Genomic DNA, 24284 nt, shown 5'->3' on the forward strand with positions numbered 1-24284 from the left:
AGAAGCCCGGGTGACCACATGGATTTGCGACTGGCATCTGAAGTAGGGGTGGGGGCAGTCTTGTGGAACTGAGCCCTTACCTTGTGGGATCTGACGCTATCTCCAGGTAGATAGTATCAGAGCTGAATTAAATTATAGGACACCAACTGATAGTGGAGAATGGCTTAGTGATGTGGGAAAACCCCACACATCAGAATGGGTGTCAGAACTTTATATACATTTACTGCAGTATAACTCCAGGTTAAACTAGAAAACACACTCTTCTAAGCCAGGAGAAGCTTATCATAGGTCAGAATGATTGTCTATTTCTGAGCTTTCTCATTTTCTCTGCGTGTAGAGAAGATCTTAAATATTTTATGAAGCAATACGTAGGGCTAATATATATTAAAAGAGAATGAATCTCTGTTGGGATCAGAAAAATGCAAATTAGATAAAGGGATTAGATCAAAATGACACACTGAGCATACCTGCCTACCACCTCTCTATCCAAATTCCATTGAAATGATAGAAAAGTTAAAAGCTAAAAGACCCATAAAGGAGAGGAAAACACGTCACCAAGGACAGACCAGAAATACAGAGGAATTTATGGAAAATAGAAAGCAGAAATAAAAATATGAACAAATTTGGCAGAGGACTTCCTCAGAGCTTGTGGTAGTTCTGAGGATGCCCGGAGCTTAGAGACAGCGGATACGAAGTGTCTGGAAAGGGCAACTGGGTGATTGTTTGACCATGCCAGATGTCAGAAAACCTCAAAGCAACACCTGCAGACCTCAGAAGAGGTAGTTAGAATACAGAGTCTTTGGTCCACTCAAACCCACATTCAAGTAGAAAGGCAAAATAAAAGACATGTGGGAACGTGGAAGTACTTCGAAGGCGGACCATCCTGATATCTACTCTAAAATGATGTCTTATCGTCTGTTGTAAAACGAGGAAGTTGTAAGTAGGATACATTTAACAAACACTGGTGAGCAAAGAAGCCAGTCAAACAATGTGTATGTCCAAAAAAATTGTTTTATGCCCCTGAATTGTACATCTAAAATGGTTTCTTTAACCACACACGCAAAATCCCAATTGTTTCTAACCATTGAAAGGAGGCACCTAGACGTGTAGGGTGGGTAGAAGTGAAGGCTTTCTCAGATTTTTTTCTTCAGGAGAATAATACATATATAGATTAACTCTAAACATTAATCTTAGAAGTCAGCCAACTTTTTCTGTGAAAGGCCAGACAGTAAATATTTTTGACCTTGCAGGCCATACAGTCTGTGTCCCAACTCTGCAGTTGTAGCAGGAAAGCAACCATAGTGGACATGGTTGCACTCCAATAAGACTTTATTTATGAAAATGGGAGGCAGGCTGGGCCTGCAGGCTGTAGTTTGCTAACTGCTGATCTAAAACATGTATGTGTATATATGTGTATGCGTGTGTTAAAATATGCTTGTTACAAATTTAAGGGTAACAGAAATGTTTAAGATCTGTATGAAGAAACTATAAACATAGACATAAGCATAGATATGCTATTCCAGGAGCAAGGAATGGCCAGTCCAAAGGTCCTGAGGTGGGTAGGCAGTTTGGCATGTTTGTGAACAATCAGAAGGTGAGTAAGGCTGGGGGCACTGAGGAAGGAGGGGGGGAAGCAGAAAATGAAGTTGGAGAGCTGGCCAGGAGCCAGATCTCAGAGGCCATGGTAAGGTAATGGCTCTGGAATTGATCAATAAGGAAAGTCAGTCTGCATGTACAGCCTTATCATTATAAACACCACCGTAACCAGGAACTGGTCAGGGCACTAGCCAGGAAGAAGCAATAAGGACACAATTTGGGTAGTTTTATACTCTGTTTATCAAAACTCTGGGGTCACCTCTAGCACATACAGTGCCTTTGTGGGAATCACAACAAGCCACCCCTTCCCAGCCAATGAATTGCCAAAAAGCAACCCCTCCACTTCCATTTGGGTGGATGAACTACAAAAATGCACCTGTTCCTCCCGGATGATTCAGTGGGTGGGTACTCAGCCTCACCGTTTGACTCATCGGAACACTGGATGATATCAGTCCCCGCACAACGCCTTAGCCAAGAACATTTGTGCAGTGCACAACCTGCCCATCTGTACATCTCATAACTGAGAACTATGTTAATCCCCAGGCTGGGAGCAATTAGGAGAGATAAGCTATTACTCTGAGCAAAAGGCAGATGTACTCAATAACTATTTCCTCAGGGCCCTTTGGACTTCATGGCTATTAACCCATACCATAAAAACACACTTTACTCTTGAAATTCTTTCTGGAAAACAGAACTTTGATACTTGAGTGTAACCCTTTCTAGCTTCCATCCATTTCCCTCCATAAAAATGGAAGCTGGTGTGGGGAGTGATAGCCACACTTACCGGATCAGGAGGCTGTAGACTTCGTGCCTTGGCATCTCATAGCGCTCCACCAGCCTGAACATGGAGTAGAAGCGAGGCATGACCAGGTTGATGCAGGACACAACGAAAGGCAGTAACAGTACCGCCCCGGGGCTCCTGTGGTTCGCCAGGAACTACAGGGGATGGAGGGAGAGAATCAAGATGCCAACTGTACACTGGACCCCTCTCTGCCTGACTCAGAAGACCCTCCCACTCCCATCGTCACGATGGGAAAACCGCAGAAGTAGATCCTCTGAGGTTAGCTATTATGGTACCATTTATCCAGCACTTACCCTGGGCCGAGAATTACCCACATGATGCTTTAATTCCCACTACAGCCCAGCAGGTGGGTGTTAATAGACTTAACTGATGGACAACCTGAGGCTCAGAGAGGTGAAGATACTTGCCCAGGGTCACCCAGCTAGGAAGTGGCAGATTCGAACCCTGGTCTATCAGACTCAGGGACCTGAGCTCCAACAGCCATTCTGTGAATTTACTTTCCTTACCAAGAGGTTTGGAAGAATGAGAATGTGCTCCTGGCCTTTGGAGCAAAAGCTTGAGTCACTGAAGCTACCACACAAGGGAATTTCTCCTCCCCTCTCCTGCATGCCCTTGTTCATTTCACCCGGCTTCGCCTGTCCTCAGATGCTGAATTAGGGGCAAGGGGAGCCTCTGCTAGCACCTGCTGCACATTTGTAGGAGGGTCAGAGGGGCGCCCCTGCCTTCAGGTGTTTGGCTGGAGGGAAGCCTGGGCTGCCCCTCTGCCAGACGCCCTTGGGGTAAGGGATTCCAGTGGATTTATTTGATGTCTGACAGTTTCCCATTCCCCACCCCCAGGCCTGACTCTGCCTCTATCTACCTCTGGATGGTTTTGAAAGCACCACACGTAATTCTGGCAGTATCTTTGGAGCCAGAGTAACCTAGGGTCAAATGCTGCCCCCTCCCCATGCTTATAAGCTGCAAGGTTTCGAACCAGAAGCATAGCTTCTCTGAGCCTCTGTGCCAGTCTGCATGATAGGGAGATTATCACGTAACCCACAGAGACACTGTAAGAATTAAGTGAGACCAAATAAGGGAACGTCTAGCCGCAGGGCTGCTAAACGACACAGCTGGGGGCACCATTCGTGAGAAACTGTAGCTGCCAGTGAATGCGACTCCTGGAGTTGTGCAGAGGGTTGATCCTGCCTGGCACAGGAAGATGTTCAAACAATGGGAATGATTCCACTTCTACCTCCTCTCCTCCTTAGATGCCCTCCTTCACTTCAGGTGAGTGTGAAGCAAACCTTCCAGGTCAAGGAGAAACTCAGAAGTCTCCTTTATACCTACAACTGCCCTGTCACAGCTTCCACCCTAGGTAGGCAGTGCCAGACCCACAGGACTGTGATTCACTTTTGTCTCTTTCAGAGCAATCCTTAATATGGTTGATGACAAAGCCTTAGGTTTATATAATCTCACACCCATTTTCCTGCTGCCTCCTTCGGTTTTTCATCCATTGGGTTGAGCACCTACTATGTACCAGGTATTGGGCCAGGTGCCTGGCTATTCTTTTGAAGAGACAGTTGCATAAACAAGCATTTTCGATGCTGCATGTGACCAGCGCACAGGGAAAGACTGCAGAGTCAGGCACACCTAACTCAATCTAGTAAAGGTAGTGATGCTGAGAAAAGACTTCCTGGAGGAAGTGTCACTCACGCTGAGGTCGAGAGGAAGAAAAGGAGGAGTTTGCCAGATGAAGGGAAGTGGGGGAGGGCAGTGCAGGATGAATGTTTCCCATCCAGAGATGAGGAAAAACATGGTGTGTTCAGGGAACTCTGGACACACCATTTAGTGTTGCTGGTGTGAGATATGGGTGGCTGTGAGGTGTTGAGGCTAGAGATGTGGGTGGGGTCACATCACAAAAGATCTATCAATCATGCCACGGAGGATAGATTTTATATTTAGAGTAATGGGAAGCCATTAAAGAAAGTGACACAATCAGACCAACCTGCACCACAATTCTAGGGGTGGGCAAAATGGGCTAAAATTAGCCCCATTTCCCAGAAGACTGAAATCTACAGAAAAACAGTACTTTGTCCACCCAGCCAATTAGTCTCAGAGTTCATATCATTAAAAAAAAAAAAGAAAAAGAAAAAGCTAACATTCCTTCAATCACCCAGGGTACCAGGCACTAAGGAGACTCTCCCCGTAACTTTTCTCTGGTTCTGACCACACACCTGCACAGCAGGGATTCCCAGTTTACAGGTAAGGAATCCGGGGCTTAGAAAGAGTAAATCACTTGCCAGATTCCGTCGGTTCACAATACTTATTGAGTGTCTACTCGGTGCCAGGGGCTATGAGAGACATTAGGGATATAATAATAAAGGAGGAAACCAGAACCTGAACCCAGGCCTGCGGCCAAAGTTCCCATCTCTCCACTAGCCCAGCTTCCCACTCTGAGGTGTGCACACACGTCACCTGGGGATGTTCTTGTGATGCAGATCATGGGTCAAGGGAGGGACCCAGGATTCTGCATTTTTTAGCAAACTTCCCGCTGGTGCGGATGCTGCTGGCCACGACCCCAGTTTGAGTGGTGGGCTCTCCCCTCCCCTCCCCCTCCTGCATCCCATCCCTTCACCCGCTTCTCTGTGCTCTGGACCCTGGAGTTCCTGCCTCTCTGGTTACCTCTGTGTTCTTCTCAGCCAGGTAATAAACGGCTACACAGCAGGCAATGGTCACTCCAGTAGAGACAACCCAGGCTGCCAGGTGGGCAGAGAAGCGAATCAACTGCTGATTGAGTGTTAACTTGACATTCTCCTGACGGATTTCTGACAGGTTCTCCTGTAAACACAAGGACGTCAAGTTCACCCGCAGACCCCCTCCACTGTCAGCAAAGATTCCCCCCCAGGTCTTGCTGCCCCTAGTGACACAAATCCACCCCAGATCCACAGGAAAGAGGGGGTAAGTGCACAAGGAACTTGGATTAGGAGACCTGTGGGAAAATCTCGAATGGGCAAGACCCCCATCCCTTCATTAAATACATTTTCCATCTCAGAGAAACAGAGATTGGGACCATGATCTTGGGAAAATACATTGAGGCCACAGAACCTCCTTGAAGAATAAGGCTGTGTGTCTGCACCAGGGAACCCTCTTGCCAAAGCCCCTTCGTTTATGAATTCTGCTTGCTCTTTTTTTTTTTGATATTTTTTTCTATGGACCAGGGTTTGTCCACCTTAGCGCTATTGTCATTCAGAGTTTGATAATTCTGTGACAGGGAGCCTGTCCTGTGCACTGCAGAATGTTGAGCAGCGTCCCTGGCCTCTACTCACGAGGTGCCGGGAGTACACACTCCCTGGCTGCGACAACCAAAAGAGCCTCCAGACATTGCCATGTGTCCCCAGGGCAAAACCACTCCGAGTTGAAAACCACTGGATAAAACTTTAAACCCGGAACTGGGAGGTCGAGAAGTATTTACATTTAGACCTTTGTTATAAATTGTTAAACTGCCCTCCCGCAAGCTTGTATCAATAACAAAGACACCACGTTGTGTGAAAATGTCCATTTCCCTACACCGTCACCAGCCCTGGGCATTTAAAATAGTTTTAGGGGTTTTTTGCCAATATCATGGAGAATAAAAAATAATTCATTAGTACTTTAAGAAAAGTTACAGACATATTGAAGGAGGAAAGATGACTGGCCATGGGAAGGGGTGTAAAGCTAGCTTGCCTTACCCTTATCTCAGTGCTTAGATTCTTCTGTTTCAGCTTCACAGCGCTCTTATGAGTGACAGTGAAATCCCAGCAAAAGATGAGTTTAGCAATCCCTCTGGAGTAAATGTGTGGGTTAATGAAGTTGTTCCGGAAATACCTGGCCATGCTAGGGAAGGCAGGAACCAAAATACCCAGAGGTTATTAGGACAGGCATTGGGGGTGCAGGGAGTATAGCACAGAAGAGTCCCATCATTAGTGGTGAAAGGCAACATGGAAGAGTTAGCCCCAGGTTCTTCTGGAACAGGGCAACAGCAAACAGAGTAGTCAGGAGCGCTGGCTTTGGGATCTGACTTTGTAATCCTAGATTGCCAACTGGGGGATTTTGTCATTTTAACTGTTCTGACCCTCAGCTTCCACCTCCATATAATGGGGAGAATAATAGTTCACACCTCACAGAGTTATTATGGGGTTTGTATTAGTTTCTGCTATAACAAATTGCCCCAAACTTACTGGCTTCAAACAGCACTTATTTATTCTTACTGGAGGTCAGAAATCAGAAAATGGGTCTAAAATCAAGGTATTGGCAGAGTTGTATTCCTTCTGGACACTTTAAGGGAGAATATGTTTCCCTGCCTTTTCCCAGCATCTAGAGGCTGCCTACATTCCCTGGCTTGTGGCGCCTTCATCTTCAAAGCCAGAAGAGTAGCATATTCCACTTTCTCTCTGACTTTGACCCTCCTGCCTCCCACTTTCAAGGACTTTGGGATTACATTAGCCCATTTTAAGATCCTTAATTTCATCAATCAAAATGCCTTTTGCCAGATAAGGTAACATATTCACAGGTTCTGGGGATTAGGACATGGGCATCTTTGAAAGGGGGAGCATTATTCAGCCCACCACAAGTCAATGTAACCCTCAGGGCAGTACGCACACGATAAAGGCAGCTGTTATTATCATGGAGATGTCAGTAGGATTCAGTGAAATCTGGCCCAGGAAGCACTTAGCACTAAGCCTGGCATGTAAAAAATACTGAGTAAAATGGACACTACCTTTCCAAAATTTGCCACCACTGAGTACTAACAGCTTAAGAAACAGAAACATTTCCTAGTTTGATAGGACAAAAACAATCTTATTTTATTTTGGATTATCGTGCTGGCAGTGAGGTTGTTATGGGATGAATTGTATCCTCTAAAAATTAATATGTTGACGTACTAACCCCTAGTACCTGAGAAATTGACTGTATTTGGAGATAGGGTCTTTACAGAGGTAATTAAGTTAAAGTGAGATCATTTAGGTGAGCCCTAATCCAGTATGGCTAGTGCCCTTATAAGAAGGGCATATTAGGACTCAGATATGCACCAAGGGCGGATCACATGAGGACACAGTGAGAAGGCAGTTGTCTGCAAGCCAAGGAGAGAGGCTCAGGAGAAACCAACCCTGCTGACACCTTGAACTTGGACGTCTAGCCTCCAGAATTTGAGAAGAAAAATTTTTGTTGTTTAAGCCCCCTGGTCTGTGGTACTTTGTTTCAAAGACCTAGTAAACAATAGGTTTAACAGATTGAACATCTGTACCTCCTCTTTGACAATTGTCAGTTGACAACGGTCAGTCAAAACTACTTGAGTCATTCCATCCTTATTTTCAGACTGACCAATTTCTTTAAAAGCACATGAAAACTTCTCTTCCTCTATCCCAACTTATACTTTATGTTCTAGGACAAGGAATGATAAGACAGCAATAGAGAGTTGAAATTTCAGAGAAACTGTTTCTCCAGTAACTTTTGAGTCTCTTGAATTTTGCCTAAATCTAAAAACAGCTTAGAATCAGAAAATGCAGACATTCTATACCTGAAGAGCAAACTGAAAAAGCAGACAACCAAGCATGCTCCGACTGTGAAGATGTAGGCCAACTGCATGTTGTAGGAGGTCCCACTACTCCCATGCTGGTTTTCAGTATTGGTGTAAAAGCCGTAGTACATCACTGTGTCCTTAAAATAACCCTGAAAGGGACAATAAACCACAGGTCAGGTGGATCTCTTGAGAAAACAATGAATGACTATGGTCTGCACAGTTGACCTCTTCCATAGGCAAGAAGCCTGCACTGGTCAGTGTAGACATTTTGTTTGCCAGGAAAGAGGCACCCAAGGCCACTGAGAACCTAGACGTCTTATCACTAGGCTCTCAGAGGTGGAAAGGAATCTCAAACCAACATAACTTTACAATGGAGGGACCCAGCGATCACCACCCAGACCCAGTGACCAAGCCAAGCATGATTAAAAGCAGGCCAGCCAGCCATTACGTGCCTCTGTCCTCTAACAAGTATTATGGTCAAACAGGTTTAAAACAAAACAAATCAAGCCTTTAGGTCTAAATTTCAATTTACAAGAAATAAGGAGTCTGTATAAATTAGAGGAACAAATTAGAGAGACCCGGAGGAAACAATTTGACAATTGCAGAAGGTAGAACATTGGAATCTGCATGACAACTGGCCTGGTTTCTGCAATAAGCCCATGTCAAGAAAAAAGGAGGAAGGGACTGAGGATATCATTCTAGATTAATAAAGACTTCAGAGAAAAACTACTGAACGCAAAGAGAGTGTGGTCTTTGCTTGGATCCTGGCCTGAACAAAAAGCTATGAAAGACATTTGGGGGACAACTGGGAAAATATGAATATGGTCTGGATTTTAGATGATATTAACTTTTAATATTGCTAGGTGTGATAATGTATATGCCTGCAGGAAAATGTCCTTATTGTCCAGAGATGCATGTTGAAGAAATTCAGCTGATGTCTGTGATTTACTGTAAAATACTTCAAAAAACAAATTTGGGAGAATGGTAGCAATTTAAAATCTACGTAATGGGTCTTTGGGTGTTTATTTTACTACTCTTTATTTTCCTGTATGTTTGAAATTTTTCATAATAAAATGTTTCATATATACAAATATACACAATAATGAGGAAAAAGTGAAGGATAAATTGACACAATAATTCCATTTGAATGTGTCTATCCCAAGGAAAAAAAATTTTAATAGAAAAAGAAAAAAGAAAGACGAATGGAGGAACCTTACTGTGAATGCTCTACTACAAGAGTAGGCAAACTCTTTCTGTAAAGAGCTAGATAGTAAATATCCTGGGCTTGGCCAGCCCATAACTGCTCACCTCTGCTATTGTAGCAGGAAAGCAGCACAGACACGGAAACAAATGGTTGTGGCTGTGTTCCAAAAGAACTTAGCCGAAAAGACACCGAAATTTGAATTTCATATAAATTTTATGTTTCACAAAATGTTATCTTTCTTTTCATTTTTTTCCAACCATTTAAAAACATGGAAACCAATCTTATTTTGCAGGCTATACAGATTTGGTTCTTGGGCTGTAGTTTGTCTATCCACAGAATCTCAGTGGCAGAAATCGCTTCTAGAAGGTAAACTCACAAGGCAGGGACTATGTGCTTCAGTAGGCAGCTGGGTAGATATACCGTGGTTGTTAATAAAAAGAATAACACGGATGTATATCCATGCTCAAGATTCATAGTAACGCAAAAAAAAAAAAAAAAAGTTGCAAAGCAAGATTTGTAGTATCTCATCTTCTTTTATTTAAAAAAAAAGTTTAACTATCTATCTACCTATGTATCTATGACTGTATAGAAAGAAAAATGGTGGACAGAGGTACACTCCAAACTGGAGAGTTAGACAAAAGAAGGAGGATAAGATAGACTTTCTCTTAGTTTGCTCTCTTCTGTACTAGGAATTTTTTTTTTAAGGAGGACTGTATTTTGTAGAAAGAAAAAAAAGAAAGAAAAGGTAGGTCTGTGAACATCAATATGAGATGTCCACCACATATTAGGTGGAAGAAAGCAAGTCGTAGGCAGTCTATAGGAATAATTCATCTTTTGTTAAAAAAAAAAGATGTGTATGTCCATGCACAATGTGTCCATTTGTGTGCAGAGAAGAGGATTCTGGACAACAAAAACTGTTAACATGTTCACCTCAGGAGACAGAAATTCTACTAGGCTGTGTATATGTTACTTTGGGGGAAAAAAAGAAATCATTTTAAACACGCTCTTTCCCCATCAGTTGACTCCCAGGTAAAATGAGAGGCCTGGAAGGGTGACGGGCAGACCTGTGCCTGCGTCTCCAAGGTGTGAACTCTGGGCAGGGGATGGTGCACTTACAGCCCCAGTTAAAAATTCCAGTCCAGTGAATTGGAGGTGGTTCTTCTCGGCCATGGTTAACTGAGGGATTATGATGAAGCTGAAGGTCACAATGAACAAGAAAATGTTGAATTTCAAAAGCCACCTCAGAAAGTTGAAATAGGAGAGGACGCTGGTGCCGAACTTGCCTCCGATGACCTTGAGCGTCTTCTGCCACAGGCTGATGGAATTGAACAGTTCCGACAGACTGTTCTTGGATCTCCGGTATGCCTGCGGGTAGACACAACGTGCGCGGCTGGACCGTCCCTCAACAAATATCTACTGGGCAGGCTCCATAATAGAGACAATGGCCACTGTTTCTAGAGCGGCAGGATGTGCCAGGCGCCACGCTCGACGCGTTTGCAAACGGTATCTCATTTAATCCGCAGGACCACCCCCTAAGGTGAGTGCTATTATTTATTACCTTCCCAGGTTTGCTAGTGAGGGTGACACTCACAGTGGCTAAGTTGCCCAGATAACTCAGCAACCTCTTAGGCCTTCCCATGCCTGCCTGTTTTCCCCACACCCAGACTGACCCAGTTTCTACGTCTTTCAAGGAAACAACCGTGAACTTTGGCTCCTCCTCCCTGTGGGTCCCTTCTCATCCTTACTCTCCCACCTCCCTGGTTTCACCCTACTCTGTGCCCATTTACAGACCGCGGTAAAGACCGATTTACCAATGAAATGGAATTCAGACACTGAGCACAGCCGTTGAACTCCAGGATACGACGGGGCTGCTTACTTTTCTCTTTGTCAACCATTTTCCTGTGGGAAAGAGCAGAAGAAAGTGAGAGACATCAACGTTGTTTTGCATTCATTCCCCAAATATTTCCTGAGCGCCTGAGATGTGCCAGGCATGGTCCCAGGGGGTGAGGTAGAGACGGATTTCCCCAGCTCATGGAGCAGACATCTTGGTTGGAAGAGAAAGAAAATAAACAATAAATATAGAAATAGAGTGGGTAAATGATATAGGATAATAGAAGGTGAGTTGTACTATGGGAAAGAAAATCGAAAAACAGAGTAAGGAGGTGGGAAATGCTGAGGTGAAGACCGTGGTACAATTTGAATAGTACAAAGTGTTTGCGCCAAGTCTTGAAGGAGAAGAGGGGTTAGTCTATGGATAAGGGAGTGTCTGAATATAGGGAACAGCCAGTGCAAAGCCCCAAGGAGTCCAGGACAGTTGGAATGGAATGAGTGGGGGAAGGGGGAAGGGTGTGAGTGATAACCGTAGGTAGGTGGGTGAGGTCCTATAAGTCAGTGGTTCTCAACCTAGGAGATTTTGCCCCCAAGGGACATTTGGGTAAGTCTGGAGACTTTTGGGGTTGTCAGATTGGGGGTAGGGAGGGGGCACTGACATCTAGTGGGTAGAGACTAGGGATGCTGCTATACACCCTACAGTGAACAGGACAGCCTCCCACAGCAGAGAATGATCCAGACCCAAATGTCAGGTTGAAAATCCTGCTGTAAAGTCTTTCGGGCCATACAAGGCCCGCGCTCTGTGACGGAGGAGGCCATGCAGAGTTTGAAACGGAAGAGTGTTTTCAAAAAGATCCAGCCTCAGTTTTCTCTTTACTTCTCCATGAACTCAGGGCATCTCCTTTGCTCTGCCCCCTTCCTGGCTCTCTTTTGTCCACCCCAGAGGTCCATCACCACATCACCATCTTCCAAGGCTCAGCTCACAGATGGCCCCTGCTTTGCCCAAGGGAACTATCTCTCTCCTTCTAATCCTCCCCCTGCAAACTCCTTCCACCTTGATTTGGCCTGATTTTCTTTCTGTCATTTGTAAGTTACTTGTTGACCAATCTATCTCCCCTGCCAGACTCGGAACCTCAGAACAATTGCATCATTGAATCATTTATTAGCAGTTGCATCCACTCTACTAGTCTCTGCTAAACGCTACAAATGGCAAAAAGAAAAAGAAAAAGGCTGAGGAATGGAAAATGTAAGAAGGGCTGAAGGCTTAAACAGCCCTCGCTCTTGTTTTTGAATTCCTGGGCCTGGAAAGCTTCTGAGGTTTTGTTTGTTTGGGTTTTGTGCTTCCCCACCCCGGCGCCTTGTGGCTTGCAGGATCTTAGCTCCCTGACCAGGGACTGAACCTGGGTCGAAACAGTGAAACCACCCGAGTCCTAACCACTGGACCACCAGGGAGCTCCCTCCCCTCACCACCCCCCCACCTTTTTTTTTTTTAAACAGTAGTTTGAGATTTACAGAGAAGTTACAAAAAGAGAACAGAAAATTCCCATCTACTACTCACCATTTCCCCCCTTTAATATCTTACATTTCCATGGTAGGTCTGTCACAACTAAGAAACCAACACTGGTGTCTAACTTTTACCTGAACTCCAGACTATTCCGATTTTACTAGTTTTTTCACAGGTGCCATTTCCAGGACCCATGCAGGAAACCACATTGCATTAATTGTCATGTCTCTTCAGAACACTTCAGCCTGTGACCCTTTCTCAGACTTCCCTTCTTTTTGATGACCTTGACAGTTTTGAGGAATACTCCTTAGGTACTTTGAAGAATGTCCCTCGATTGGGGTTTGCCTGATTATTTTGTCTGGTTAGACTAGGGTTGCTGGTTTTAGGAGAGAGTACCACAGAGGGGAACTCCTTCTGGTCACATGACTTTCCCTGGGAATGTTAACCTTGACCACCTGGCAGTATTAGCCTGACTTCACCCCTGGGAAGCTACTTCCCCCTTTGCATGCTCTGCTCTCAGGAAGAAGGTCACTAAGCACAGCCCACACTCCAGGCAAGCAACACAGACTGTGTGGAATTCTTCGGTAGGGAGATTGTCTCTTCTCTTGCATTTATTTATTTCTTATCTTTCCAACATGGGACAAAAGTAGAAGATTGAGGTTTCCATGAAATCTGGGCAAGAAGAAAAGCGTTTTGTCCATACCTAAGGTTCCTTTTCTCTTCCATGGTCCTTGGTTGATTCCTGATGGCTTTAATTCTGTCTCTAAATGTCATGGGTATCAGAGATGCGATTAACTTTTGTCCTGCAGGAAAAAAAATGGAGTTTCATTTTTTTCTCCTTTAACAGAATAATAGCATTTGAAAATATGGTGCTGAAGATAGAGCATGTTTTTACAAGATCACAAAGAAAGAAGAACATATGTACTCAGTGATCCCCAAAGTCACAAATAAAAACCAGAAGACAGCACGTACACGTGTGAAATCTCGAAGCCAAAGCATATGATGGTTTGCACGCAATTCTAATTCAGTGCTTTCCTTTTTCGCATGACAAGGAACACTCAGCAAAGCTGATGAGACCCAGCATGTTCGGTCGGCCTGGCTCTCCTCCCTCTGTAATTTCCCACATGGCTTTCTCTTGCCCCCTGCACTCCAGGCCCAAGCATCTTCTTGACTTTTCTGGGCTGTTGTCTTGTGTTCCTCCCTCCGCTGGAAGATGAGGACTCCCCCCTCCTCTCCCAAGAACTCAAATTCCCACTTTGCGTCAGCGTGGCAAATATTGTTGGTCATCTATCCCGCAGTCAGCTCTCCTTTTTGACAGAATCCCGATCTGGTTCAGAAATCTATGGCCCTCTCTCCCACGGCCCTGGGCTTCTGCAGGGTGGGACCCATCTCCAGGCACGGGAGACAGATCCCAGTGAATCCAAGCCTATCTTGATGGTCCCAGCCCCCTTGCAGGTGACCTGTTCAGGCCCAGGCATGTGACACGTTGGCCAATGTTCTGTGAGGGGTGGTCTGCTGAGGAGTTTCTTGGAAAAGGTTTCTTCCCTCTCAAAAAAGCAAGGCTCAAAAAACATGGAAAAGGCAGACCCTTCTCGCTCTGGGTGGTGTTGTGTCCACGTGTGACGCCTGGCACGGCTGCCCCCCCCCCTCCAGTAGCAGTGGAGGGGCAGCTGGGGGCCCGCTGGGGCGGTGGCCGGGAGCGGGCTGGCTCCTGGCCCTATTAGGGAGCTGCTCGGAACTCCTCATTTCAGTGACATAGCTGAGGTGGAGGGAGAGTGCCCAGAAGAGGGCCACCAAATCACTCGGCTGAAGACGAGGAATTTGAGTGTCTCCTGAGAGGGAAGTGGGAGTAGACAGACAGGAAGAAAGGCGAAGGAGGGAAGAGGAAAAAACCCGGTTTCACGGCGGACTTGACAAAAGAGGCACCCCTTGTTGCCAAATCCAGAGTGGAGAGCGATGGGACCAACGCAGGACAGGACGGTGCTTAAGGTGTCAGGCTTGGGAGTCAGGCAGACCTGCATGTGATCCCAGATCTGCCACATCATTGGACTTCCCTGAGCCTCAGGGTCCTCATCAAGCAAATGGAAACGACAGGCATGCCTGCCTCACGGGTGTGGAGCGTGGCAAGTAGATAAAACTGAACTCGATGGATAACAAAAAGGCAGAACACTGGGCACATGAAACGAGCTTGATCAAGGTAAACTCCTTCTTGGGTATCAGACGTTCTCAAAATGACCCCTTCCGCGGTCTCGAGCATCCTCAGGTCACCCACCAAACCTTCACCCTCCTCGAAGTCTTAAAACCAAAACCCTGCCGGCAACTTGGAAGGTGCCGTTCCCGTTCTAACTCCTCTGCCCCAGGGCCTCACTACCTTGGATGTTCTCATGTGAAGTACAAGGGGTGTCTAAGCCTGTGCTTTCTGAGCTATGAAGGGTCTGGGAAAACGATTCATTCACAGGTGTTGAAAACCGTAAGAACTGCTTGCCCTTTTTGTCATTCCAATTGCTGAAAATCTGAGAGTCTGTCACATCAATGTCAGAAATGGAGGAGACCAAACTAAAGCTTGAGTTCGCCAGTGTCTTTTCTGGAACAATCTGACTTGAAGATCGATGGCTTTGGACCCCAGATGGGACATTCTCAACCTCAACGATGATTTCATTCACTTGGTCACTAGACAGCATCTCTGGCTTCCTCCAAGCCTTACTCTCCACCAGGGTGGGCTTCCCAAGACCTCCTACAGCAGTCACACTGGCATTGTGAGGAACCTCCAGGAAAAGTGATGACAACCACAGAGAGCCTCCCCCCCCCATTCACAGGTTTTGTTTGTTTGTTTGTTTGTTTGTTTTTGCGGTACGCGGGCCTCTCACTGTTGTGGCCTCTCCCGTTGCGGAGCACAGGCTCCGGACACGGACACACAGGCTCAGCGGCCATGGCTCACGGGCCCAGCCGCTCCGCGGCATGTGGGATCTTCCCGGACCGGGGCACGAACCCGTGTCCCCTGCATTGGCAGGTGGACTCTCAACCACCGCGCCACCAGGGAAGCCCTAGAGTATATTATTTAATTTCCACAATCACCCTACAAAATAAATACTATAATAAACCCCATTTTATAAGAAAACTGAGGCCCCAAAAGGTAATTTGCCTAAGGTCACAAAACCAGCAAGTAGCAGAGCTAGGGATCAAACCCAGGTCTGTCTGGTCCCAAAGCAGGGCCTTTTAATCACTTCACCCTGGTCCTCTCCTGTAACAAGATGCTGAGGTATCACTCATTCATTCATTCATAAATGAATGAATGTTTATGAGTACCTGCTAGGTGCCAGGCACTTCCTAGATGTGGGCATGATACATCAAAGTGACACTCTATCAGGAGACTGTCCACCGATTAATTATAAATGATTTGAGAATCAGAACAGGTGCAAAGCAAAATGGTGCAGAAAGCCAGGTTCATCTCTGGGTCCTCTACTTCTTTACTTCTCTCTGCCTCCTGGGCACTCCACCCAGAGGCCCTAAACTTCATGCTGGCCAGAGAGAGCATCTTAGGAGGTTTAAAAGCATTTCTTTTTCCCCAGTAGTTAAAGCCATTCCCTGCTCTCGTGGGAACCAAATGGAGAGCATGACTGTTTATATCCCCATGGTTTTCTCTCCCAAGTAGCAACACCTACCCCTTGAAAGATACAGGCCTCCTTGAGAAGGCTCTTAGAGAATTAGGCTACAGGATATCATCCACCTTAGGCGGTCAGAAGGTGAGGGATGGTTTTAAGTCATGGGGCCCCGCAACTTGCGTTGTTACTTAGAGGACGTCTTTGGTTTATTCCTCATTTTTCACAGGTTTGCCTTTAACTTCCAGTATTCCCTGGCCTCTCTCCTCTAATGCTTTTTTATTTCTCAGCCTGCCTCTGCTCAGACCTTCACCACAGCACACAGTGATCCTTATAGCGCTTCCTAACTGATCTCAAAGCCTTCTCCAAAAAAAAAAAAAAAAGCCTTCTCCAATCTGATTACTCCTACCCTCCACTGTCATCATAATTCTATGATTATTCAGAAAAATTTGGCTCAAGGCACTGCCACCTCACCAGCACATGTATTAGGGTATTAGGCACGGGATGAACATGTGACCCAGCCTTCTTTCCTATGTAAAAAATGATTGGGTCATGTGTAGGTATGTGTCCCAAATGGGGCTGGAGAGAGTCTCCTCAGCACTGACTCACAGGCCTAGAGAGAAAGGAAGACTTTCCATGACATTGCTGAGCTGTGTGTGTGTCTAGGGCTGCTGCTGTCACGCTCCCTGGCCTGCAGGGAAAGCCTGACTGGTTGAGGTGTACGAGGTGAAGCTTAAAGAGAAGCTGCATCAAGCAAAGATGCGAAATAGATGGAGAAAAAGAATCCAGGTGGCCCCGAGCCCCTGGCTTCAGACTCAGGCCCTGGTTCCTGTGACTCATACAACAAATATCTCTGAGCACCTACTATGTGCCAGGCACTGTCCTAGGTGCTGGAAGGTAATTCTACCTTCAATTCTTTGTTTCTCCATATCCTCCCCACCACACAAGCCTTGGGCCTGGGTGGGTTGGGTTTCTGTCACTTGCAACCAGAAGAGTCCTAGTGAAGACACCCTGATATCCAAAAGAGAAAAAACTGTGTGTGTAAAAGAAAACCCGGGCTTCCCTGGTGGCGCAGTGGTTAAGAATCTGCCTGCCAATGCAGGGGACATGGGTTCGAGCCCTGGTCCGGGAAGATCCCACGTGTCGCGGAGCAACTAAGCCCGTGCGCCACAACTACTGAACCTGTGCTCTAGAGCCTGCGAGCCACAACTCTGAAGCTCACGTGCCACAACTCTGAAGCCCACGTGCCACAGCTACTGAAGCCTGCATGCCTAGAGCAGCAAGAGAGGCCACTGCAATGAGAAGCCCGCACACTGCAACGAGGAGTAGCCCCCGCTCTCCGCAACTAGAGAAGGCCCGCGCACAGCAGCGAAGACCCAACGCAGCCAAAAATAAATAAATAAAAGAAAACCCCGTTATGATAAATTAAGGAAGTACTGCATCAGTTAGCACACCAGAGGCCAAGAGGAAATGGCAATGTCCGCATTGCCTTGAACACATTCCTTCTTTAGGGTTGACATTTTTGGTCACTGTCCATTTAAGCCTTACCTTGGGGTGACTTGTGCCAATCGTGTCCAGACAAGGGGGGGTCTCCATAAGCTTGGCTGAGGCCATTGTCACCCACATAAGCAGGTTTCACTGGAATGAAGAGACAAGAGACAATTAATCCTACCACACTAGATGTTACTGAGCACACAGTGGTCAGTAAGACTTGTTAATGGGTCACAAATCAGAGTTTGAAAAATACTTGTCTGGAGGGGGAGGGACGAATAGATGGAGCTCAGAGGGTTTTAGGACGGTGAAAATACTCTGTGTGATACCATGATGATAGCTACATGTCATTATATATTGGTCCAAACCCATACAATGCACAACCCAAGGTGAACTCATTGTAAGCTATGGATTTTGGGTGATAATGTTTTATTAATGTAGGTTCAATTGTAACAAATGTCCCACTCTGGTGGGGGACTCTGATAACGGGGGAGGCCATGCACATGTGGGACAAGGGATATGTGGGAAATCTCTGTTACCTTTCCCTCAATTTTACAGTGAACCTAAAACTTCTGTAAAAAAATAAGTCTTCTAAAAATTGAGTAAAAAAAAAAAAGCTTTTCTAGGTGATTACAAAGCTTCCTTCTAGTTCTAGCATTTTATGATGACACGTGAATAAATTTGAAATTTGGCCTGATTTTCTTAAGGACAGAGTCCACTTTCAGCATCTACACAACAGTGTCACATTTCAGTATATTTTTATTCAACTCATGGTAAACAATGAAGGCTAAACTCCTCAACAGAGAAAATGGAGCACATTTTGATGGAGATGTACAAAATTATACTGCAGGAGGTTCTGCAACTTCTTGCCAAGGATCAGTTCCTGGCTTTGCTGCTTACTAGCTGTGTGCTCTCTGGCATGTTACTTAACGTCTCTGAGCTTCAGAGTCTGTAAATCAGGGATAATAATAAGACATTTGCATAGGATTGTTGGGGAAATTGAATCAGTTAATACACGTAAAGTGCTTAAAGTAATCCTGGAACATAGCAAATTCTTAATATATATTAACTATTGTGGTAAATTAATTGTTTTTCAGCAAATATTACACTTCCTCCACCTTGGAAACCTCCACTGAAGTTGGGCTTGCTCATGTGACTTGCTTTAACCAGTGGAACATGGTAGAAGTGACAGTTTGCTAGTTCCAAGTCAAGGACCCAGAGACATCGTTTGTTTCTGCTTCCAGCTTATGCCACAGGAAGAAAATGGCCCAAGGTAGCTCACTGGGTCAAGAAGGACCCTAGACCTAAATAGAATCTGTGACCTCAAATCAGGCACAGCCAAACCCAGCCTGGTTCAGTCAAACTCCAAGCAAACCCACAGATGTGTGGGTGAGAAATAAACGATGCTTATCTACAACATTGGGTTTTGGAGTTGTTTGTTATGAAGCATTCCTGTGGCAATAGCCAACTGATACATCCCTTACAGTTGTTGCTACTAATTCAGTTAGCATTGCTCAAGCACCAGCTGTATGCTAGGCACTAGGAAAATCACATAGAGCCTTGGAGGATACATGGATGAAATGGGTTCTCCTTAAGGAGTGCATAGTCTAACAGGATGGCATAGCACTGGACAAGTGAATGCCGGCACAACGACCCTGGTCCTACAAGGAGCCCAGAGAAGGAAGCCACACTTTACATGACCACTTTTTAAAATAGCTTTCTAATTCCAGTGTTCTATGGGGCTCGGTGGTCAGGAATCCGCATTTGCCCTGATCCTACCCAGAAGTAATGCAGGGTCAGAGAGACTAGATTCTGACACTGGCTCTTTTGATTTAGTAGCTGGGTGACCTTGGGCACGTTTCTCTCTGAGCCTCAGTTTTCCCCTCTGTAACATGGAGAGCTGTAGTGTCTGTATGAAAGGTGGCCGCAGATGAAAGAAGACTGTAAAAGTAAAGTGCTTGGCAGCGTTTCCAGGACATGGGAAACACTCAAAACCCGCTGGGCGTTATTAGCTCTGCTTGCATTGGGGTGGGGCAGTGTTTCTCAATCTTTTTTTTTCATTACTGGCCACCTAAGTAGCCTTTTTAGACATTTCTTCCTTATTGCCCTCCCCCATGATATTTTAATGCCACAGATATACGTATAACTATATACATATACTGTATGCATATCTGCTTTATACATAAAAAAGGAAGGTTTTTTGTGGCCTTTCAATAAATTTTCACCCTTTGAGATTGATATCCCCCACTGAGAATACCTGGCATAAAGTTTCGGAATAGCCCAAGTTAATGCTGTCTATGCAAATGTGTAAGAGTCCGCGTTTTTCCTTAGTGCATGGCGATGCATCCCACCCCTCCTCCCTGCCTTCTTCAATCCCTTCCCCACCCACCCCCTCAGGGCTGAGCAGCCTTCCATCTGCACCAACCAACGCTTGGGTCCCTCACTCTGTTCATGACTGAACACTCCTTTTCCCAGCTCTCACGGGCTCTGAATTCCTATAACATTGACTTGTGCCATGAGCTGGCTTCTTCTATCAGACAACAAGTCCCTTTTTTCTTCCGGAAGATGAGAACTGGTAGAATCTCCTTTACCTCCTAGAGCTAAACCTTCACACACAGCAGATTCTGAGAACGACATGATTTTTCACATATTGTCAGTCTGTTTGCTAATTTTCTTTAGTCTTGATGTGTTGGTGTCACCTACTCACTTAGGCTTTACGAACCCTGAGAACAGAGCTACTTCTAACTCCCTGTGCCCCCAGTAGGTTCCAAAGATACAAGTGCTGACCACCTGAACACCTGCAGGATGTGCTGAACTAAAGCTGGACACTGGCAGCCACACATACCGAATCTAGTCCACCAGTGGTTTTGTTTGCCCAGCTCAGGGATTTTATTTATTTATTCAAAAAATTATTTTGGAGCATGTAAAAACCCAGATTTCTGGCTTCTTTAGAAAAATCTGAGGATCTGGCCACACTAAGTCCATCTTCCCACATCACGGCGATGGGCTGAACCTGACCATCAATTGCCTCACACAGGCACAACCCCTGCCCAACCTGCTTTGATAATTGATGATACTGCTTCTCTCCTCTAGACCCTGAATGTTCAACTCTTGTAAGGTGGGTGTTTGAAGGAGGAGGAATAAACCAATTCTTCTCCTGCTGATCTTTAATGATTGATCCCAAGCCCACTGAATTTTACTTTCTTCCCAGGATATGATTCTCTTCTTAACAAATGCTTACCATAGCCATTGCCAGGAGCACCTGGCACAGAGGGGCTGTACGGATTTGCCGTCTCCCTGGATTTCATTTCAATGCTTTCAGGATAATCTCCATCCTTTCTCCCCAGGATGCCGAAGGGGCTGTCACCCTCACGGTGAAATGAGGGCTGGACTGAAGATGCTCTGCTGAGCATTCTGAAATCCCAAAATGATGGATCAATAGTCATCCAATAGCATAGTAAAGATAGTCATCCATCCATCCATCCATCCATCCATCCATCCATTCATTCATCCCACAAACGCTGACTGAATGCCAACCATGTATTAGGCATGGGCAATGGGGTGAGAAGATAAAGTTAAAGACATGGGTTGTCTACCCTCAAGGAACTCTCAATACAGTCTGGCTGAGCTTATTAACCACAGCCATAAGCAATTATAATACAAGTAGCAACGGATGAATATAAGAAGACAGGCCCAAGGAGTTCAGAGGAAAGAGAAGAGAATTTGGCCTGGGAGTCTGAAGGGAAATCTACATGGAAAAGAGACATCTGAGCTGGGATTGGAAGGATAAATTAATACATAGTTGGGAGGAGGGCATTCCAAGGATGAAGAACAGCACAAATAAACATGTGAGACCAGAAAGGGTTGAATATATAAAAGGAATGCTATGAAAATCAATTAACCTGGAGCAATGATTCTCAATTTTATATATATACCTATTCCCAGGCCTCACCCCAGACAACTAAATAGAATCTCTGAAAGTTGGGCCCAGGCATTTGTATGATTTTTAAGTCTCCCCAGGTAATCAGATAATTCTAATCAGCAGCCAAGGTCAAGAACCACTGACCTAGAGTACAGGGTTCAGGTAGGGAGAGGATAGCAGAGGTGGGAGGAGGTCAGTCAGGCTGGGCTTTGGCTGGCGTCTTACATTAGCTCAGTGCATCCTCATTCTTCAATGTTCTCACAAGTGAAGTGGTGTAGTCTTTCTCCCAAAGGTTATGAAGAACAATGGAAGATGAGAAACAAGGGAGTGACAAGGTCAAAGGTATGTTTGTAATGATGAGCCAGGCAGTGGGGGAGAAGACCAAGGAGGACGCTTTGACATGGTCCTATTAATCCGCCTATTTAGGTTGTATTTAGCATTATTCCTGTAGGCATTTGACCTCACTGTGCACCCAAATCCCATATCCTTGTTCCTAGAGGTAAATAAAAGCCATTCGTCTTTGTTGAATTCATAAATATTACTAGTAGAAATAGTACCTACAAAATAAAACTTGTATTGGTTGAAATTTCACATGGTAAATTTGTTATAGGTTAAGAATAACCTGAAAAATAAATAATCACATCTTGTTGGCAACGTGAACATTAAGAAATTTAACCCAGGAAAAACGCAGTTTGGCAAAACTGTCACCCAAGACTAACACTCAGCGACCCAAACTATACCTGGTAAAATTTGTCAATGACCAAAATTGATGGAAGATTAAAATCTTTTTGACAAAATTTAGATCTATCAAATCTGAACCAGGAAAAATTGGACTTAAAATTAAAAAAAAAAACCTCCTTAGAGGCGAAAATGAATTAATGAAACTTGATGAAAACAACAATGCAGAAGATCAATGAGCCAAATCTACTCTAAACATGAAAAGTGATCAATTCTGACAATAATTTCAGTAAAATAAAGATGAAAGTGGAAAAAAAATCAGGAGTGGCTCAATCATCTTGTATAAAAAAACTGAGGAGTTGAATGGATTTCATGGAGTTAGACCTTCAAAAGACTTTCTTGATTAAAATGCCTTCCTGGGCTTCCCTGGTGGCGCAGTGGTTGAGAGTCCGCCTGCCGATGCAGGGGACACGGGTTCGTGCCCCGGTCCGGGAAGATCCCACATGCCGCGGAGCGGCTGGGCCCGTGAGCCATGGCCGCTGAGCCTGCGCATCCGGAGCCTATGCTCCGCAACGGGAGAGGTCATAACAGTGAGAGGCCCGCGTACCGAAAAAAAAAAAAAAAAAAAAAAAGCCTTCCTGTTGATATAATTCTGGTTAAAATGTTTGGGTTCATAAACATCATCTTAATCCTAACCTCATTGGCAAAGTAGCAGTGTCAAAACAGTGGGGATCTAAATGTCTTGCAGGGATTAGACGGGAAGAAACAGGAGACTGGGAAGGATGTTATTTGAGCAAGAAGTGATGAAAGATTATGTTCAGGTAAGGGCTTGAAGCCTCAGGCTGAGAGTCCAAGGACCAGGTGCGGTATACAGGTAGGCATGAAAGTTTCACCATAAATTCATGTCATGGAAATAATCATACGTGTCTTTATCCCAAACATCGCCAACCAAGTTCAATTGACTGAATGATCTAGCCTTCATCCTCCATCCCCAGGGGAGGGAGATACCGGCACTTACTCCCTGGTCATTTCCGGGTTCTCTGAAGAGCCGTAATCATGAGCATTCTCGGCACCTGGGTAATCGGGCTCCCCCCAGAACTCTGTAGAGCTCCGATAGTCCTGGGCGCCGGGATAGTCTGGTTCCCCCAAAAAGTTTGGATAGCTGGATTGATTCTCAGCATCTGGATAATCAGGCGCTCCCAGAGCGTCTATGTACGGACTGATCCTGGAACCAGCACGTTCTGGATTCCTTCTGGAGTCTGGATGGTTGGAACTGGCTCCGGGGCCAGCATAGTTAGAGCTGCCCTGAGCTCCAGCGTAGTCTGGCTCTCCCAAGGAGTCAAGATAAGCTGGATTTGTTCTGGAGCCCGCGTAGTTTCCACTGCCTCTGGAACCTGCCAAATCAGGATTCCGTTGAGATTCAGAGGAGTCTGGCTCCCTGGATGAGCCTGGGCGATATGGATTGCTCCAAGATCCGGGATAATCTGGCTCCGCCAAAGATTTGGCATTGTCTGGACTTCCGGAACCTGCGGAGTATGGATTGCTCCTGGTGCCAGGGTAGTATGGATTCCTCCGAGATCTAGGATAATCTGGTTCTGCTAGAGACCCAGGATAGTCTGGACTTGTTCTGGAGTCTGCAGAGTATGGGTTGCTCCTGGTGCTGGGGTCATCTGAGTTGTTCGGAGGACCTGGCGAATCTGGATAATCCTGAGTTTTCAAATACCCCCGAGTATGGTTCCGAGACCCGTAATAGTCAGGGTAAGCTGGATCCTCCTCGTAAGCATTATTCCTGTAGGCAGACATGTTTACCCTGGAGTATTAAAAGGTTCCTGCCTCTGCAGGTATTCAGGGATCTCTTTCTTTATCTGAAAAACAAAAAGGAAGGAAAGGTCAGAATTTTTTTCCCTTTCTTCCCTGCAAAGATTGATGGTTATTTTCCAGTACCTGTTCTTTTTTCTCTCAGAGTTGGGTACACAGCTGCCCAAAATAAAGACTATGTTTCCCAGCCTCCTGTGCATCTAGGTACAGCCATGAGAGTGGTCAGCGAGATGTGAGCAGAAGCGATATACACAACTTCCAGGTTGTGCTGTTAAAGGGAAGGGGTATTCCTCCCTTTCTCAGT

The 24284-nt window shown here is 45.4% G+C and overlaps 1 protein-coding gene across 1 annotated transcript in view; it reads right to left on the reverse strand.

Moving 5' to 3' along the window:
• The window catches only part of TMC5 (transmembrane channel like 5), a gene marked incomplete at its 5' end in the record, with an annotated part of 40833 nt that extends 16868 nt beyond the window's left edge, over nucleotides 1-23965 (reverse strand). Inside the window, 10 exons of the mRNA XM_082670239.1 lie at nucleotides 2381-2532; nucleotides 5060-5215; nucleotides 6106-6250; nucleotides 7932-8083; nucleotides 10255-10503; nucleotides 10950-11037; nucleotides 13176-13275; nucleotides 17620-17709; nucleotides 20804-20976; nucleotides 23181-23965. Coding sequence (XP_082526365.1) covers nucleotides 2381-2532; nucleotides 5060-5215; nucleotides 6106-6250; nucleotides 7932-8083; nucleotides 10255-10503; nucleotides 10950-11037; nucleotides 13176-13275; nucleotides 17620-17709; nucleotides 20804-20976; nucleotides 23181-23965 — 2090 coding nt within the window. The remainder of the gene's footprint in view (nucleotides 1-2380; nucleotides 2533-5059; nucleotides 5216-6105; nucleotides 6251-7931; nucleotides 8084-10254; nucleotides 10504-10949; nucleotides 11038-13175; nucleotides 13276-17619; nucleotides 17710-20803; nucleotides 20977-23180) is intronic.
• Between the last annotated feature and the right edge of the window lie 319 nt (nucleotides 23966-24284).

The sequence above is a fragment of the Grampus griseus genome (assembly GCF_964374135.1).
Source record: "Grampus griseus genome assembly, chromosome: 14".
NCBI classification, from domain to species: domain Eukaryota; kingdom Metazoa; phylum Chordata; class Mammalia; order Artiodactyla; family Delphinidae; genus Grampus; species Grampus griseus.